This window comes from Archocentrus centrarchus, chromosome 8, assembly GCF_007364275.1.
Source record: "Archocentrus centrarchus isolate MPI-CPG fArcCen1 chromosome 8, fArcCen1, whole genome shotgun sequence".
NCBI classification, from domain to species: Eukaryota; Metazoa; Chordata; class Actinopteri; order Cichliformes; family Cichlidae; genus Archocentrus; species Archocentrus centrarchus.
The window spans coordinates 1,354,420-1,375,234 of NC_044353.1; the positions used below are offsets into that span (position 1 = coordinate 1,354,420).

At 45.1% G+C, this 20,815-nt stretch overlaps 1 protein-coding gene across 1 annotated transcript in view; it reads left to right on the top strand.

The window, feature by feature from the left end:
- rapgefl1 (Rap guanine nucleotide exchange factor (GEF)-like 1) overlaps positions 1-20,815 on the top strand; it is a 37,646-nt gene that overhangs the window by 4,594 nt on the left and 12,237 nt on the right. Inside the window, exons 3-6 of the mRNA XM_030735769.1 lie at positions 16,504-16,582; positions 18,156-18,357; positions 18,953-19,050; positions 20,043-20,155. Of these exons, the coding sequence (XP_030591629.1) occupies positions 16,504-16,582; positions 18,156-18,357; positions 18,953-19,050; positions 20,043-20,155 (492 nt within the window). The remainder of the gene's footprint in view (positions 1-16,503; positions 16,583-18,155; positions 18,358-18,952; positions 19,051-20,042; positions 20,156-20,815) is intronic.

The following is a 20,815-nucleotide window of genomic DNA, read 5'->3' on the forward strand; positions in this document are numbered from 1 at the left end:
TTAGTCATCGACTATTGAAACGATTAGTCGACTAATCAGATTATGAATCACATAATTATGAAATGACACTTATTTAGCCATCAGCTCTTACATTTTGCATAAGGTTATTTGAAATGTGGTAGTAACACATACTTCATTTAAAACTTTTAATCAGGTTTGCTACTGATATAACTTTAACGGTCCATTTTTCCAACCATAAAAAAAGTATACAGTACTTTTTCGTCCCTGTAAAACAAAGTTGGCACAGTTTCACCAGTATCCCATCACTAAACCTGCTGCTGAACGCTATCCGGTCTTTAAGTCAGACATCATTTCCGGGTCCAAATGCTTCTAAATAAACAGCAACGGTATAACCAATGACTGTTCACTATTAAAGATGATTCTAACATACCTAATCAGCTGCAGCCATTTCTTCTTCTCTTTCTCATCGGTAAAATCACAGCTGAGTGGGTTTTTTTCAAGTTAAAACAACCAGGAACACAACATTGCGGAAAATTGATCACGTGACAGTTTGGACCCGCAAATGAAGTTCTACGTCGTCACTTAACAACTGGATTGCGCATGTGTGAAGCTCGCCAGAGATAGACAGACAGGAAGATGTCTCACTACGTTAAAAAAAAAAAAACAGTAATAATAAACGACAATAATCGACAATTAAATTCGTCCTGAACTATTTTTATTGTTGATTATTGTCGACAATGTCGACTAGTCGTTGCAGCCCCATATTACATGTATATTACAGGAGAAGTGATTTTCACGGCTGTGAATTAGGTTGGGCTCTAAGGCTGAACTTGCTGCTTTGTATCAGTTCATATCACAGATAAAAGGACACAAAGTGCGTACTTGTCGTCTTGCTCTAATCGCTGTCTGTGTTTTACCTCTGTGCTGCACACAGATGCTGCAGTAGTTTGGTTTGGACCCTAAAACGTATTTGCAGCACAGAAAGGGGAGCGTGTTCTCCCACGTTTGTGCGCTTCGGCTTCGTGTCCAGACGAGGACCCGCCCACACTCATACGTAAAGGAGCAGTTCACAGAAACGCGGTGGGAACGCGGGCCCGTTCTTAAGCGTTTCACCGGTTCATTGAAACCAGCACTGGCACGAGCACCGGCTCCTCGGCGTTGGAAAGTAGCACCAGTGGGGTGGGTTGGGCTCGGGGGGGGTCAGGTCTTAGAGAGGTCTGTTAGTGGGCTTTGGGGGATGAGAAAACATCCTGTTATTAAATTAAATTAAAGTTCATCTATACAAACGAATGAATGGATGCTTAACTTCTGCCTCGTTCCTCTGAAGCCTCCTTTGAATGAACTCTGACCCTGGAGACGTGTCCCAGCATCAGCAGACTGAATCTGATTGGCTGCTGCTTGTTTACCTTGCAGTGCAGTCTGGGTAGGGAGGTCAGGAGGCTGCAGAGATGCTTCGGTTTGAGCATAAACCACAGACGCCCCTCAGACTGGACGTGAGTGTGAGGACAATCACAGAGGCGAGACAGTCCGAGTCTTAATGTGAAAAGCTGCACTTCCTGTCATCAGCTGTTGGAAGGTCAAATTAAAGTTCCAGTAATCTGGGTTAGCAGCATCCCTCTGCTTTTATCCAGGTGAACAGGTGAATCAGGATTACTGACTCAGGGCTGGTCATCACTTCCTGTGTGATTGGGGGCGTGGCCTTTGGTTTCCGAGAGGATGCTTTACTTCCTGTCTTTTAAAGCGACTTCCTCTCGCTGTCCGAGACCATTTGGACTCTTCTGTCTGTGCTGTGATTGGTTCTAGGCTTCGTTTATAGTCGGCAGCAGTTGTGACTCTTTTACTGCATTAAAGAGGAGGCGAGTCGAGGACTCAGCTGACAGCTCTTACCTGGTTTCTCCTGAGAGGCCGTCAGGCTTCCTGCACTCTGGTCAACCACCCACAATTCATTGCGCACACACACAGGAAAGGCCGCCTCTGCAGGTCAAGCATGTGTTGACCTTTTAGGAGTGAAAGTGTTTCAGGTGAGTTGCCTGAAACGGCAGCGTGTCGGTTATGAGACTGTCACAGTGTCTGACAGCCTAACGACAAAAACTGTGTGTGCGTTCATGACGGCCTTCAGTGTGTGTGACACGATGAGCTGCCGAGGAACTCGAAGCGCTCTGAAGGAAAGTCGCTCGCTGTCGTGTCCAGACGCCACAAACAGCCGAAAATAAACTGAGGCTATTTTGAGCAGGCGTGAACAAAGACGCAGCTTTAAAAGTTTCCTCAGAGCTGATTTCAAGAACAGCTGACGGTCTGTGCAGCATCATTTATGTTTTCAATCATTCTTCAAACTTCAGTCAGTCCTCACTGAGGCCTCTGACGGTTACACATTACAGTATGAACTGCTGACGCTGTAATAACAGATTTATCTCACACCATTTTTTGGTGTCTGCGTCACACCGAACGACCCGACTCTGAACCTTCGGGCTGCGTGTCGTTCAGGACTTTGTTCCCTGCAGGTGGAGGAGGGGGCTGGCTGCGATACACCTGAATCCCTGTGAGGTCACAGCGACCCGTGGATCAGGATCTGGAATAATGTTTCCCTCCTGCCTCTCACCTCAGCCACACTTTGAAACAGGTGAGCTGTGAGGAGGTCCTGAAGCGCATTCAGACTGAAACGATCAGAAATATCCGTCTGAGGGGGAGAATGACTCGACTCAGGCTTTTAAAGTTCATACTGAGTGTGTGTCCTCTGGATTGTGTCTCAGCCTCACAGCACAGAGTTACAGGAGTGTGTTTGACCCACAAACCCGAGTTAGTGGCTGCTGTTTGTTTTCGCTGAGCGGTCCAAAGGTCTGTGATTAGCAGGGGTCTGTTCTCCCAGCAGATTAGTCGGCGGTTTGCACCGGCCGCCGTGGGTGTGGCTTAATGAAGAGAGTTTATGTCAGAGTAAAGACGTCACAGCTGAGCTTCTGATCAGAATCAAAGCTCAGCTCTCCTTCAGGAGGGTCTGCAGCTCTGCAGGGTCTGGGCTCGATTCAGGATTCAGGTCGAACCTCCTTCTGTCTCTGTGTTTCTGGGCCATCGCTCTTTAGGGTTAAGGGACTACAAATATGGAGAGCCAGCAATTTATGGACTACAAATTCCACCAAAGGCAGCAGTGAACAAACATGAGTTTCTTTGTTTTGTGTGGTGTTGTGTTGTGTACAGCGCAGCCTCAGGCTGATATTAAGATTGATCATGTTATCAGGACAGACTTTCAGCTTCCTCACTTAAAAATGCATTTCGTTAAATGTGACGCACTGTAACTGTCAGATGAATCATGTTTGTGTTGCTAAGTTGAAGCGATGAGTCCTCTGCTCGGCTCAGAGGTCAGAGCGAGCCGGTCTGCTCGGCTGCAGCAGAGTGACGCCGTCCTGATGTGACGAGCTTGAAATTACACCTCGTTTCATATTTAATTACTGCAGAGGCTGATCCCACCAGCCTGACCCACATCCAGCTTCATTCAGCTTCCAAACCTGTGCAACACACACACACACACACACACACACACACACACACACACACACACACACACACACACACACACACACACACAGAGGAAGTTTTCTTGGCCAGTTTGAGATGCCATTTGTTTGTGTTTTATGTCATGATGCTTTCTCACCTGTCTGGTTTTACCTGCTTGTGACGCGCACACACACACACACACACACACACACACACACACACACACACACGCGCGCGATTGGGAAATGAGAATCTGGATTACACGTCAGATTTGTTCTCCTGCTCTGATCATGTGACGTGTTTAGTAGGGTTTAATATTTTTCCCGAAAATGACATGAATCAAATCCCGGGAAATGACGAGCCATTTCCCGGGAATCCCGGGAAAAAGTTTATTTATTTTTTTATTTTAATTAGGCCTTCTGTAGCCTGTGTCGGCCTTAACCTATTCTGATATTGTAGAGGTAGCTTTCCAGCTATGTCCTGTTATGCCCAGTAGGGGGCAACGTCGGCTTGATTAATGCAATAAAACCTACATCTGGACATTGGAGTGCTCGAGCTATGCGGTGTTGTATCGTTCCTCAACGCTCCCTTAACAAATATAATTCGAATATTCCTCCATTGTACATGGAATTATACCAAGCTATTTTACAACTGCTGGTGCAAAACAATACGGTTCATCTCCACACAGCATTGATAAAGGCTCAGCCACGCTGTCGTGGCGACATCTGTTGCGCTATATCTCCACCAGTGGAACGCTGTAATAGTCACTGAAAAGTTAACTACCGTACTACACTATAATATGGCATAACACAGGGCCTTGAGTAATGCACTACGACTTGGTCATTGCCATTCTGGCAACAACAAATTTATAACACCGTGTCTGAGGGTTAAAGTAGGTTCGCTGTGAATCGTCTATTGAAAAACTGGCCAATCCTTATAGCCTAAAAAATATACATTTTACTCAACTCCATTTTAAAAGCGAAATATGTTAAAGCAATCTATTTCATGATAATTTCTTCACACATTAGGCCCGTATCCTAATTCATGATTGTTAGTAAGCGGCTGCAAACGAGGAAAAGAAACACTCGAAGTTAAACAGATATTTCTTTATTGTTAAGGGCAGGCATATTTTATAGGCTATATAATGCAATATAAAAATATATAATAATATAAAATTATATAATACAAAATACCTTAGGGTAAACACATTGCCTACGATTTCAACAAATTAAAGAGGAAAAAAGCACAACTGTGTAATACCTCTATTAAAACGCTTGAGATGAAGGCTGAAGCCTTAAACGGAGGCTGAACGTGCCTGAAATGAAGAGTAATGCTTTTCGCATTAAACGAACCCTTCTCTCAATATTTCCTTAAATTTAACTTTAGCTTTCTTTTCTTTCTGAAAGTCAAATCGACGCGCGCGACTTTTTTCCCGGTTTCCCCTCTAACGTTTCCCGGGAAACGGGAAATGGTTCTGATCGCATTTCCCGGGAATCCCGGATCCCGGGATTAAACCCTAGTGTTTAGTTCACTGCCACCAAAATATCAGGTTTCCTTCATGAACATTTGGATTTTGCTAACAGGGATTTATTTTCAGTGGGAGACCCTTTTTAATTTATTTATCTAACAGACTCCAATTTGTTCATGTAAATGGGGAGTCTTCGTCACACACTAAGGTTAATTATGGAGTTCCACAGGGTTCTGTGCTAGGACCAATTTTATTTACATTATACATGCTTCCCTTAGGCAGTATTATTAGAAAGCACTGCATCAATTTTCATTGTTATGCAGATGATACTCAGCTTTATCTATCAATGAAGCCAGATGACACACATCAATGAGTTAAACTGCAGGAATGTCTTAAAGACATTAAGGCCTGGATGACCTCTAATTTCCTGCTTCTAAATTCAGATCAAACTGAAGTTCTTGTGCTCGGCCCCACAAATCTTAGAAACATGGTGTCTAACCAGATACTTACTCTGGCTCTATTTTGTTTGTTTTGTTAATTTCGGGACAATAACCATGTGATCTGTTCATGGTTCGGTGAGCTGAACGTTGGTTTCTATACTGTAGTTATTGGTTATCCACGGTGAACTGTGAGTGACTGTAAGGTTTTGTTTTTGGATTCTTCATTAATATATTTGAGTTTTTGTTCATTTTTTTTTATTCTAGTGTTTGAATTTTTATTCTTATTATTTTATATATTTTGGTTTGGATTTCTTTGTTCTACTTTCTTTCCCTCGGCGTTCCCCTCGGCGTTCCCCTCTCTGTCGGTGTCGGGCTCTGTGTCTTTGTTCTTTGCTCGTCTCCTGGGAGACTTCTCTCATGTTTTTAGGTTTTACCTCCTGTCTGTCTGATTGTCTTCACCTTTTGTTAAATACGTTCTGCTTTGCCTCGTTCTCCTCCTGTGTCCTGTTATCCAATCAGCCCTTTGTGCTTAAACACCCTCGTATTCGTTCGTGTCTTTGAGTCGGTCCCTGTGCTCACCTTTAGGTTTTCAGCTCTACATTCCCAAGACTTTTTTTGTTTGTTTTTGAAAGCTGACTGTGGCCTCAGGTTCCCATGAAATCATCACAGATCTGTGTTCCCTGAAGTGATGTAAGTGTGTGTGTGTGTGTGTGTGTGTGTGTTAGTACATGCCGATGTGGATAATCTTGGCTCAGCGTTCAGCCTTTCTTCACACAGCAGTGAATGAGTGACTAAAGTGTGTGTCAGGCAGTGAAGATTTAAAATGTGTACCTGCCACGTACACGCATCTCATTAATGACATCACGTGCTGTGATTGGCCCCTGGGGCTGAAAGCCCAACTGTTGTTTTTTTTAAATTAATTGTACATCAGCAGGGAGCTGTTAGAGATTATCTACAGGTGAGACTCCACCCCTGCAGGTGTCACGTCATCACACCTGAAATATAAAACACAAAGAAACGCAGAACAAACCTCAGGATCACTTAAGTCTGTTTTTAAGTAAAACTGTGGGAAAGCACGAGCCAGCAGTTGCTACGGAGACATCCGGTACCACCCCATAATATTATCCTAGTGTGTGGGTGTGTGTAAACCTCTGCTTCACAGGTGAAACAGAAAGAAGACAAGTTTTGTGAAAGAGGAAGAAACCAAGCAAAACTTGCACCACACACACACACACACACACGCACACACACACACACACACCTGCATGCATACGGGATCGGGCGTGCTGAGGCAGGCAGGTATTCAGGTGTGTTACACTGTGCAGAAGAATGTAAATACCAATTTTGACTGAATGAGCTCTTCGTTATGGGACAGGTTTGAAATCGTCATTTAGTGTTCACGGCTCTCTGTGAGGACCTCAGCTTCGGTCCTCACTTGTCATGTAGACCAATCTGAGGGTTCAGACGTGGTTTTGGGGTTCAGGTTGGCATCACAGTCCTGTGAAAGCACTATTTTTACCTGTGATCCCACAAGTACCAATGACTGTGATTTTAGTTTGTTACTCTTGGGCTGCTACAGGAACAGGTTCACATACTGTGTTGTTCAAAAAACACCTGATTTTCTGATGCTTTACATTGTTGTAGCTGTTTCCTTTCCTCTCTCTGTCTTTAACACCCCCCATTTCTGTTAACTGTATATAAAAGATGGCTGTGGCCACCTGAAAGTCACCCATGGGTTTCTGGCCTCTGCATCCTGAAGCCTGGGTGTGTTTTTGTTTTTGGGAGCCAGAAATGCTCATATGGACGAGGCTGGAGTTGTTAAATGTTGCCTCAGAAAAATTCCCCTCATAAAAGAAAGTAAAACTAAAGCAAAGTGAGTAAAAACCAAACATATCTGAACAATCAAACAGAAACAAACACCAGTGGCTAAGTGCTTGAATTAAAGCTGCGCTCCGGTCGCATCCACAGAGGCAAAGCTACACCTTCTCTGTAGCTACGTTTCCAACGCTGAAGAGCCGGTGCTCGGGCCAGTGCTGGTGTCGGTTTCAATGAACCGGTGAAACGCTTAAGAACGGGCCCGCGTTCCCACTGCGTTTCTGTGAACTGCTCCTTTACGTATGAGTGTGGGCGGGTCCTCGTCTGGACACGAAGCCGAAGTGCACAAACGTGGGAGAACACGCTCCCCTTTCTGTGCTGCAAATATGTTTTAGGGTCCAAACCAAACTACTGCAGCATCTGTGTGCAGCACAGAGGGAAACACAGACAGCGATTAGAGCAAGACGACAAGTACGCACTTTGTGTCCTTTTATCTGTGATATGAACTGATACAAAGCAGCAAGTTCAGCCTTAGAGCCCAACCTAATTCACAGCCCTGAAAATCACTTCTCTTTTCTCCTGTAATACACATGTAATATGGTAGAAAACTTGATGTTGAGACAGCAGAGTCACGCCCTTCTGCCACTTTCATCACGCGTTCTTGGTTCGAGACCAGCTAGTTTGCAGGGCTGGAGTTGAACTCGTTTTTCGGCCGAGCACCGAGTGCTTCTGTGGTGGAAAAATGGTTCAAATACTGGCACCGGCACCAGAACCCTGTTGGTGAAAAAATGGCCTGTCATAGACCTGATGTGTGGAGTGATGAAAGCCCCCTCCTGTCTGATCATTTCTTAGTAACATTTACATTTACTTTAATGGATTACACAGCAGTGGGGAATAAGTTTTATTACAGTAGAAGTCTTTCTGAAAGTGCTGTAACTAAGTTTAAGGATCTAATTCCTTCATTATTATGCTCTTCAGTGCCAACACAGTGCAGAGCAGCTACCTAAACTCTGCTCCCAGTGAGGTCGATTATCTCGTCAATAGTTTTACATCCTCACTGCGTATAACTTTGGATACTGTGGCTCCTCTGAAAAGGAAAGCTTCAAATCAGAAGTGCCTGACTCCGTGGTATAATTCACAAACACACAGCTTAAAGCAGATAACCCGAAAGCTGGAGAGGGAATGGCGTCTCACTAAATTAGAAGATGCTCATTTAGCCTGGAAAAAGAGTTTGTTGCTCTATAAAAAAGCCCTCCGTAAAGCTAGGACATCTTACTATTCATCATTAATTGACGAAAATAAGAACAACCCCAGGTTTGTTTTCAGCACTGTAGCCAGGCTGACAAAGAGTCAGAGCTCTGTAGAGCCGAGTATTCCTTTCACTTTAACTAGTAGTGACTTCATGGATTTCTTTACAAATAAAATTTTAGACATTAGAGAACATTAGAGCACTGCTGGTATTTGTTTAGACTCTTTGGCTCCAGTTGATCTTTCAGAGTTAACTTCAATAGTTACTTCCTCCAAACCAGCAACATGTTTGTTAGATCCCATTCCTACTAGAGTGTTCAAAGAAGTCTTTCCAATTATTGATGCTTCAATCTTAAAAATGATCAATCAGTCTTTATTAGTTGGCTATGTACCACAGACCTTCAAGGTGGCAGTAATTAAACCTCTACTTAAAAAGCCATCACTTGACCCAGTTGTCTTACCTAATTATAGGCCAATCTCCAACCTTCCTTTTCTCTCAAAGATTCTTGAAAGAGTAGTTGTAAAACAGGTAACTGATCATCTGCAGAGGAACGGTTTATTTGAAGAGTTTCAGTCAGGTTTCAGAATTCATCACAGTACAGAAACAGCATTAGTGAAGGTTACCAATGATCTTCTTACAGCCTCTGACAGTGGACTCATCTCTGTTCTTGTCCTGTTGGACCTCAGTGCAGCTTTTGATACTGTTGACCATAACATTTTATTACAGAGATTAGAGCTTGCTATAGGTATTAAAGGTACTGCACTGCAGTGGTTTGAATCGTATTTATCTCATAGACTCGAATTTGTTCATGTAAATGGGGAGTCTTCTTCACACACTAAGGTTAATTATGGAGTTCCACAGGGTTCTGTGCTAGGACCAATTTTATTTACATTATACATGCTTCCCTTAGGCAGTATTATTAGAAAGCACTGCATCAATTTTCATTGTTATGCAGATGATACTCAGCTTTATCTATCAATGAAGCCAGATGACACACATCAATTAGTTAAACTGCAGGAATGTCTTAAAGACATTAAGGCCTGGATGACCTCTAATTTCCTGCTTCTAAATTCAGATCAAACTGAAGTTCTTGTACTCGGCCCCACAAATCTTAGAAACATGGTGTCTAACCAGATACTTACTCTGGATGGCATTACTTTGGCCTCCAGTAACACTGTGAGAAATCTTGGAGTCATTTTTGACCGGGATATGTCCTTCAATGTATATATTAAACAAATATGTAGGACCGCTTTTTTGCATTTGCGCAATATTTCTAAAATTAGAAACATCCTTTCTCAGAGTGATGCTGAAAAGCTAATTCATGCATTTATTACTTCTAGGCTGGATTATTGTAATTCATTATTATCAGGCTGTCCTAAAAGCTCCCTGAAAAGCCTTCAGCTGATCCAAAATGCTGCAGCTAGAGTACTGACAGGGACTAGAAAGAGAGAGCAGATTTCTCCCATATTGGCTTCTCTTCATTGGCTCCCTGTTAAATCTAGAATAGAATTTAAAATCCTTCTCCTCACCTACAAGGTCTTGAATAATCAGGCACCATCTTATCTCAAAGACCTCATAGTACCATATCACCCCAATAGAGCACTTCTCTCTCAGACTGCTGGCTTACTTGTGGTTCCTAGGATACTTAAGAGTAGAATGGGAGGCAGAGCCTTCAGCTTTCAGGCCCCTCTTCTGTGGAACCAGCTTCCAGCTTGGATTCGGGAGACAGACACCCTCTCTATTTTTAAGATTAGGCTTAAAACTTTCCTTTATGATCAAGCTTATAGTTAGGGCTGGATCAGGTGACCCTGAACCATCCCTTAGTTATGCTGCTATAGGCCTAGTCTGCTGGGGGGTTCACATAATGCACTGCTTCTCATTCACCTTATTTACTTTGTTTATACTCCACTCTGCATTTAATCATTAATTGATATTAATCTCTGGCTCTCTTCCATAGCATGTCTTTCTCTCCCCTCAGCCCAACCGGTCGTGGCAGATGACCCCCCCTCCCTGAGCCTGGTTTTGCTGGAGGTTTCTTCTTGTTAAAGGGAGTTTTTCCTTCCCACTGTCACCAAGTGCTGCTCATAGGGGGTCGTTTTGACTGTTGGGTTTTCTCTGTATTATGGGCTCGACACACGGGGAGCGACAAACGACAGCGACGAATGGTCGCATCGCCACTGGGGTGAAACCGAACACACGGGACGCGATAGCGACGGCAGCTTTGCGAATCGCGCTCTTACGTCACTCGTCTCCAAGAAATGTGATTGGTTATGAAACTGGAGGGATTTAGACATTTTCAAAGCATTCCATGTCAGACACGGCAATAAAGATGAGGAGTCTGAAGATTTTATTGGAACTGACAGAAATCTTGCTGTTAAGTCTCCTCTACAAAAGAAAAAGACAACCTCGCGTTCATCCTATATTAGCACAAAAGTCCTCTCTATCCGTCTGTTTAATGTTAGTCTTGCACCAACACGTTCTCATATGGCTGCCTTTTATGTTTAACTCGATAATCACTGCGTGAAGTGTCATATAATATAGGAAAGTCAAACACAGCTAAAACGATGCTTTCCTTCCTGCTGAAAGTGGTTGCAGACTGCAGTGTGTAGCATACTCTTCGCTCATTGGTCAGTCAATGAAACTCTTGCTGATTGGTTTAGTGCCACGCGACAGCGACAAAAGTAGAACATTTTCCAACTTTGTTGTGTCGCGTCGCCTGGTCGCGTGTGCACGTCTACGTGTACGAGCTCGAAATTTCACATGCACGAATGTCGCCGGTCGCTTAGCTGGAGGAGGGCAAGCGATTGTCGCCTCATCGCACAAGCTCCATAGGAAATGAATGGAGAGCGAGCGACGTCGCTCCCCGTGTGTCGAGCCCCTTATTGTAGGGTCTTTACCCACAATACAAAGCGCCTTGAGGCGACAGTTTGTTGTGATTTGGCGCTATATAAATAAAATTGAATTGAATTGAATTGAATTGAATTGATGGAGGCTGACGGCTCACCTCTGCGTTTGTTACTGTTTGAAAGTTCTGGATGCAGATTATTGAAGAGCTTATTAATCTAGAACCTGACTAATTGATATCAAAAATTCGCTGTTTGCCAATACATTGGCATCAGCATTTATAACAGCTGATAAATGAAGGGACTGAAGAAACACCCTTCAACCATGTTATGAGTGTTGACGTTGCATAGCTTGTCCACCAGAGGGCGGTGGCCACAAACAGAAAAACCAGCTGATTCGAATAAATAAATAACTGCACTAACCGAAGCTGGGATGTCTCTGAGAGAAACAACCTCCGGCTGATAAATCAGAATATCAGAATTTTGAATCTTAAAAACATGTCGGGCTTCATATGTAACAGTAATGTGATTGTTGAGCTCAGCACAGACTTGGATGAGTAACAGAAGAAAAGCCTGCGAGGAGGTTCAGGAGGGTTTTGGCCAGTAAAAAATCAAAAAAAATCTAAAAACTAAGCAGAAAGGAAAAACCCAAAGCATCACATGACCTCTTCACATGATCATGTGTCTGTATTGTGAGCTGAGGAGGCCTGGCAGCTGCTGCTGGCTTATCTCAGACTCTGTAATAAGAATAATTATGCAGGAACGACTGTGTGCAGCTGGGATGGACCTGCACACCCACTGATCCTGGATCAGGAGCACAAACAGAAAGAAGGCAGCAGGCTCTGAGAGTGGGAGGAGGATTTTTTTCTTCAGAAAGAAGTGACACACTGCCCACTTGTTTACCCCATCACACTCTCTCTGGAAGCTTTTACCTTCACCGCCTCCTCCTCTTCCTCCTCGTCTTCCTCGACCTCTCAGAGCTGCAGGTTTCCTCGTTCCCATCGCTGCAGGAGTTTGTGCATTTTTCCAGTGTTTGTATGAACATGTGTGTACAGATAACATAAGAGGCTCTTTAGCACCTGTTCACATAGCAACCAGCTCTCAGCAAGACATTTGGAGAAGAGGAGTGGGAGGCAGAGAGAGAGGAAGAGGAAGAGAGCGAGGAGGTGGGAGGGAAAAGCACAAAGAGGCTGAAATTAGAAGCTGGGAGCGAGCGGCAGAGACAAAGTTCTCAGCAGAAGAAGACGAGTTGCAGACAGGAGGCCGGTTTCATCTTCATCACAGCGACACTTTGCAGCCACGCACAGTGGATGAAGTCAAAGTCAACTTTATTGTCAATTCTTCAACATGTACAGGATGCAAAGGTTTCCCCCGATGCTGCTAAAATAAATAAGAGCGATCTAAGAGGTACAGGTGTGAAAATAAAGATCAGGTAACAGTATAGATATATAAATGATTGTGATGGTAAAACCATGAGATATACAGGGATTCTTAACCTGTGTACATTAACGCAGTTATTTGTATAAAACACCAAGTATAAATGAATTATATACATGCAGACTGTGCTCATTACAGTGCAGGTGAGGAGTCAGTATGAGGCTGATGCAGTGAAACGGTCACAGCCTCTAATCTGCTGACACCACCTCTCATCAGTCTGATTCACACCCACCTTCATGCTGTCAATATAATTATAAATGGGACCAATGCAACATTTATGCTCTTAGATGCTTTTCTCCCATTTTTATGTCTTGTGACTGAATTGATTTGACGATGGATGATGATGGATGGATGATGATGGATGGATGATATATGAATGATGGATGGATGGATGGATGGATGGATGATGATGGACGGATGATATATGAATGATGGATGGATGGATGATGATGGATGGACGGATGGATGGATGGATGGATGATGGATTGATGATGATGGATGGATGATATATGAATGATGGATGGATGGATGGATGGATGGATGATGATGGACGGATCATATATGAATGATGGATGGATGGATGATGATGGATGGACGGATGGATGGATGGATGGATGATGGATTGATGATGATGGATGGATGATATATGAATGATGGATGGATGGATGATGATGGATGGACGGATGGATGATGGATGGATGATATATGAAGGATGGATGGATGGATGATGGATGGAGGGATGGATGGGTGATATATGAATGATGGATGGAGGGATGGATGATGATGGATGATATATAAAGGATGGATGGATGGATTGATGATGATGGATGATGATGGATGGTCATTAAATGAGTGGATGTTGTTTTGCCTATAGAGAACAAATGAAGAAGGATGCCCTTTCTCTTGCCCACAGTGAGGAATGCAGATCATTTGTGGTATTGATCTGGTATCAGCAGATACCTGCAGGGTGAACTGAGCTCTTTTCTATTTCCTGGATTTCTGCTGTAGTTTTTCCTCCATCCGTGATGCTCACAAACACTCAGGATTAAAAAGGAGCTAATGAAGAGAAGAGCTCCCTGCATCATGTTTACCAGGTATGAGGATTAACTAGTGGCTCTAAATTGAAGGGAGCGTCTCTGAGCTTTGACCCTGTTGGAAATAACTGGATGGTGTGAGTTTAATCTTTGAAGGATAATGAACGTGGACCTTCATACTGAACCTCTGCAATCATTTCATTGAAGTGTCGCTGTCGGGTTACGTGCTGCCATCGTTACATCCACAGCGCTGTGCCTGCCCCCCCCCTCGAGGCTGTGGGCGTTCTTCCCGTTTGGGTTCTGCTGGTTCTCTCGCCCTCCTCCCACGTTCACACTCTCTGTGTTCTCGCCGTCTCTCCTCCAGTGATTTTCACTGCACATGTTCACATTGTTGTAGCTGTGAGTTTGTCTCTGAGTCACAGTTACATGATTGTTAGTGTTGATGCCGTTTGCTCTGAAACAAACCGGCAGCAGTGTTTACCTGTTATCTGCTCCTTTGTATCGACGGTCTGGAGTTCAGGCAGCACAGACAGAAGGCACGGACGCTGCAGACGTTCCCTCAGCTGTCTGTCGGGTCCGGCTGTAAAAATTTAAAGAACAGGGAACACCAAACTAAACTGGACAAAAAGAAGATCAATACGTACCTCACAGCTGATTTCTGCTGCAGTAAAAGTGGATTTTCAGATGATTGCATGAACGTCACCACTGGAACAGGAAAGCAGAGTCATTCGTGTCTGTGTCAGCGGCCACACTTGGAAATAAACCACTCCACAACAGTCCCAGTTTCTCCTGAGGCCTCTTGGGAAAATGGATTTCCCGCTCCTTCCTCATTATCCAGCTCTTTATTCCGGGTCTCTCCCAGAGCAGCTTTGCACGATCCACAGTTCAAAGAAATCCTCCTTTATCTGATTCTGGGCCTCAGTGCAGCCCTCTTTAGCCCCGCCCCATTTCACCAAACTGTCTTCTGATTGGCTGCCCTGTCAGCTAACGATGTCTGTCTGACATCTGATTGATCCACGAGCCTGAAATTGAGCATTTGGCCCTTTGATTGATTAGTCAGAGGATTGTTTTTAGCTGATGCTCAAATCTGAGAATATTTGAATCATTTAAATTTTCATCTTGATGTTTGGACTGCTGCTCGGCTCTGAAACAGTTAAAGCTTCACTTTCACATTTTTAAAAACCACAAATCAATGAAATCATCAAAAACCAATCAGTGTGCTCCTCTTGTATGAATACAAACAGAATAATATATTTATTGAAGTTATTGATCAGTGATCAGCAGTAAAGCTCAAAGATGTCAGCTCCTGCTCTGGTTTCTTCTTCTCTCACATTTCCATCCTCCCACTGTCACAGTGTGTCTCTATGACAACCGTCTGCAGAGAGGTGGACCACCACAGGCCACGCCCACTGCAGCATGCCCCTCTCACACACACACACAGACACACACACACACGAAGCAGCAGTATATTTTAGGAAATGTGACCACAGGTTTTGGCAGTTTCAGCAGCTTTAATTACAGCTGTTTAACTGCAGCAGCTGCTCTTCATCACAGCTGTGTGTGTGTGTGTGTGTGTGTGTGTGTGTGTGTGTGTGTGTGTGTTTCATTAAAGGATCTTCATCGTTGTCTCGTGTGAATATAAATATTCACTTGTTGTGTGTTTGTGAGTCAGTCTGTGTGTTTCCTGTCACCAAATCAGAGGCTGGGTAGTGAAATCTGAGTCCTGCTGCAGGGTCTCCTGTATCTGCCTCCTTCTGCCTCACAGTCACATATTTCAGTATCGGCCAACAGGTGAAGGTTCAGGTGCAGCAGCAGGTGATGGTGAGCAGGTGGAGCTATAACTGTTTTTAAACCAGCAGAGTTACTCTTACATATCGTTCATTGAGGTGTCCCGGAGCGCGTCTGCTAACAGAAAACAAAAACTTTATGATCCAGATGTTTTATCGATCACTGGATCATCAGCAGGGCTGTCAGCCTCAGGGCCAAAACTGAAGACACAGTCGGAGTCTGAACAGGATTACAAATAATCATTTTAACCACTAATATGAACCTGAATGGTCAGAATACAGCAGCAGTTTCCTCAACACATTAAATAAAATATAAAATTATATTTTTCTTCAATATTCAAAATGATTGTTTCAAGCTGATGAAAATTTGCAAATTTTTCAGGTAAAAGCTGTGATGTGAATTTCTGCACTTCAGTCAGAAAAACACTGCGCAGAGAAAAGCCGACCACACCTTTAACCCTGCTGACAACTTTTCAGTTTTTATCAGCTGATCACTGATCAGTGTGTCATTGATGACACGGAAAATTAGGGTGGCTTAGTGGTGAAGCCGGCGACCACATACACACGCCGCGTTGCGGTGTGGGCGGCCCGGGTTCGCGTCCCGGCCTGGCACCGATTTGCCTGCGTGTCTTCCCCTGTATCTTTCCCCCATTTCCTGTCTCTCTCCACTGTCACAAAAAGCTGCTGTGGCCAAAAATGAAAGAAAAAAAAACACGTAAAATTAGAAAATTAAAATTAGAGGCTCCTCCTCCTCCTCCCTGCAGGCCTCCAAAGACCTCATGAAGGTTCCTCAGAGGGCCTTTGGGGCTCAGTGGAAGGACGGCTGTTCTGTGTGTTGTTAAGATCGTCTGTTACTTCACAATCGTACAATCTTTCCTGACTGCAGATGTGTGTGTGTGGAGCTCTTTGGGCGGAGTCTGAGTGGTGTGTTCAGGGACCGTCTGTACAGATAATCTCTCTGTGTTTGTGTCTCCGTGCAGAAACCCTCCTGGATGACTTCATGTTGACACATCCCATCTTCCTGACGGCGGACAGGCTCCAGCAGGTCCTGCTGCAGCAGTATCCTTCACGCCGTCACATGCATGAGCGGCCGGGAGAAACGTGCCCGACTGCGGTCTCGCAGGTTTACCTGCCGCTGGTTCTGCAGGTTTGAGTGTGAACAGCTTCAGGTTTGGGTGGTTTTGTTCCTTTTCCAGCCCGGCACTGTTCCAGGGAAAGGACGCTCCCTCCCTCCAGGTCACAATCAGTTCCTGCTCGAGTGGAAAAACAAAACCTGGTTTGCAGATTTCCATGAAACCTCCGTGATATTGTTTCTGATCCTAACGACCTCTGACCTTAGCCTTTTTATTGCCACGCCTCTAAATTTCTAGATTCCAGGAAATGTTTGAGTCCGGCCCCTCTGCCCAGGAGCTGTCGCTGCAGGAAGAGACTGCAGCGATGTGGCACCATCGTCCACGATCGTATCAGAGTACCTGCACCACCAGCCAGCCCTGAATCGTCCTCCTGTCTGACCCTGAAGGGTCAAAAACCTCATGATTTACTCAGCAAGACCAGAAACTGATCAGGAACCAGTTCACTGAGCTCAAAGATCAGCTGAGCTTCTATAATCTGCTCATTAAAACTGTTTAATTCACCAATAAAGAGTTTAAATTAAAGGCAGTGTTAGCTGATTACAGGTTAATGAGAGGAAGCAGCAGAATGAGGCTTCAGCAGAGGTGTTTCAGCTTCTGCGGCGCTGAGCGTGCAGTGGCAGCGATCTCCATCACCCTCAGAGCGCTGAGAGGAAGAGGAGCAGAGAGGGAAGGACAGACGGAGAGAGAGCTTCCTGTTCTTCATCCTTCATCTGCTTTCAGAAATCTCAACAAGAACCTGAGACACTCAGGGACTCGTTCAGGAACTGGATGTTCTCAGTTCCCTGAAATTATCAGAAGGTCCCGAGCACATGGCCTCAGCTGATTTTTTAATTTTATTTTTTTAAAGGTCCATTTCAGCTTTTTTGAGGGTCTCTGTGGGTCCACCGTCCATAAATCAGAGACGAGGAGTGCTGCTCATCAGCGAGCAGCTCCTGTGATTCAAACAGGAGCTGCTCGGTCCAGCTGCTTTTAATGGGAAGAAGAAGAAATGAGCTGATTAACCAGCTTTCCCAGAGCATTGTGGGAACTGCAGGTCTGAAAACCTGCTTTCATACAGAACAGATAAAAAACAAAAACACGGTTCATCGGCCAATCAGAGGAGAGGAAAAAAGAGTGTGTGTCCAGACACTGAGGCAGCTGTGTGCGTGTGTGTGTGTGTGTGTGTGTGTGTGTAGTGATATGTGGGTCATCATGGCGGCGTCTTTAAGCTGCAGCTCCATGAAGCTGAAACTGCTGATTATGTGCTCATGCTGGCTGCTTTGCTTTAAACCGAGGCAGCTCTGTGTGTGTGTGTGTGTGTGTGTGTGTGTGTGTGTGTGTGTGTGTGTGTGTGTGTGTGTGTGTGTGTGTGTGTGCACGCGCGCGTGCGCACGCGTGTTTGTTTGTTTGTTTGTGATGATGACAACAACAACAGCAGATTTTGTGCAGGCGTCCTGGTTTCAGAGCGAAGCGTCAGGCAAACATCAGACATGTTTCCTCCTTAACTTAACCTTAACCAGATTCAGTCTGGAGGGAGATGGAGGAGGGGCGGAGGGGGAGAGGAGAGATGGAGGAGGCGGAGGAGGAGGAGGAGGGGAGAGGGATGGAGCGATGGATGAAGCAGAGAGGAAGCAGGCGGTGCTGACTGTGGCGTTTCGATACCTGGACACCTACAGAGAGCTGCTGCAGGAGGAGGGAGAGCGCAGCAACAGCTTCCCCAAGGTTACACAACACAACACAACACAACACAACACAACACAACACAGTGAGTTTTCAGTGGAACCTGATTCTGTCCTCACACTGTGACTCAGTGGGTGTAAAACTGGAAAAAACAGTCAAAGCTCCAAATTTGGAGCAACCATCAGACACTGAAAGATCCACAGTGTGAGGGTCACAGACGGCACGGGGTCGTGACATGCAGGAGGTCACAGACTGCACGGGGTCGTGACATGCAGGAGGTCACAGACTGCACGGGGTCGTGACATGCAGGAGGTCACAGACTGCACAGGGTCCTGACATGCAGGAGGTCACAGACTGCACAGGGTCCTGACATGCAGGAGGTCACAGACTGCTGGCTCTGAGAGCTGTTGTTACTGCTTTAGTTTGTGTGTCATCATAATGTTCATGTGATGGTGTGAAATGACCCCTTCGCTGACCTCAGTCTGTCTCAGTAAACCAGCGCTGTTGGTTCGTGGAGCAGCACGGCTCGTATAAATGAGCTGAACCTGTGTGTGTGTGTGTGTGTGTGTGTGTGCGTGCGTGTGTGTGTGTGCGTGTGTGTGTGTGTGTGTGTGTGTGTGTGTGTGTGTGTGTGTAGGAGCTGTACATGTGTGCGGTTCAGGAGCTGAGCCAGTATCCTGAGCTGGTGGAGGACGTCCTCAAACTGCAGCGATGGACCGAGATCTTACACTGCCCGTAAGACACACATACACACACACGCGCACACACACACACACACACACACACACACACACACACACACACACAATTAAAGCGTCAGTCACACAGCTTCAGACCTTTTGACAGCCACCTGGCAAACACTGGTTGCCAGGGAAACATGAGCATTCCCTGATTGGCTGTGAGTGATTCCTGTGAAATCGATTGCTGGTCCTCAGTCACATGACACAGACCTCAGAGACCAACCGGCTGCTAAGAGCAGTGGTTGCTGAGTTTGCTCAGTTGCAAAGACAGTGCTGCACTGTAAACCCTGTGATTGCTGTGGTTGCTGGCAGGTTGCTGGCAGGTTGCTGCGGTCACCCACAGTTTGCACCGAAGACGTTTCTCTGTTTCTGGTGTGTCGTTTCGTTATCTCCTGGCGGTTAGCAGGCGCAGACCTTCAGGCCTCTTCCATCCGTGCAGGTGACTGCAGCAACCTGCCAGCAACCAGAGCAATCACAGGGTTTACAGCGCACCACCATCTTTGCAACCAGTATCACTGAGCAACAGCAAGCAACCTCCAGCAATCGCTCACCAACCGGTCTGAGATTGCACCTTTTTTCTGGGGGTTTCTGGGGGTCGCTGACTGGTCTTGAGGCCCATGTGACTGAGCTCTAACCAATCAGTGTGCAGCGCTCATACTGATTTTGTTCCTGCACACAATAAAATGCACACATCATAACACATCTGTCAGGTATTAATTTTTGCATATTGATAATTTGATTTCATATGTTTCAGGTGTTTCTAATAAATATGATAAACATGTAGTTCTGTATTGTTTGGCTAATGCAGTTCGTCATGATGCCTGCTGGAGTTATTATACATTTATCGTGCTCATTATTCATTTTATGGTCATTTATTTATCCTACACTTTATGATGTAGCAGAGTGTTTTGGGAACAGCTGTAACTTGTTGTTTACTAGATATTAATCAGATTTGTAGCAGATGTTTATTGTGACTGTTTTGTGCAGCTCTGATGAGGAGAAGGAGAGCAGGAAGAAGCAGGTCCGTCCTCTGTTCAGACACTTCAGACGCATCGACGCCTGCCTGCAGCCCAGAGAGGCCTTCAGAGGCTCCGACGAGAGTACGACACATGCACGCACACACACGCACAGTTTGCATGCAAACACACCTGCAGTCTGCGGCAGGCATAAACAAATCACAAAGTGACACACCCAGAGCACACAGCTTCAGGAGATCAGGAGTGTGAGAGCTGCAGTGTGTGTGTGTGTGTGTGTGTGTGTGTGTGTGTGTGTTTAAGTAGAGTCTGAGTTCAGTGCCATAAACCTCTCAGTCCGGATGAAACATGCAAACAAGTGTTTTATACCTGCGTTCTCTCTGAAGGCCACCAGATGGCGACAGCTGCATAGAAACCTCTGGTCTATTAGAGTTCATCTTTCTGACCTCTGACCTGCTGAGTTTATGGGCTCAGCGACTCGTTTTGGATCATATCAAATAAAAACTTAGTCTGTTTTGAAAATCATGTTTCAAAACACAGTTAGCCGTGTTCTGCTCACAGGCTAACGACTTGTCAATCATAAGTCATCAGCCAATGAGCAGGCGGTTTCACAGTCAGCCCCCCCTCCTCAAATCCGGGTTTGTTTTAAACTACAATGGAGGCTTCAGAAACCAGCCGATGATGTCACTGCGTCCATCTGTGTGAGCCGGGACTGTGGAGGTGCAGCTCCACAAATGTTCACCTCCTGACGTGTGTGTGTGTGTGTGTGTGTGTGTGTGTGTGTGT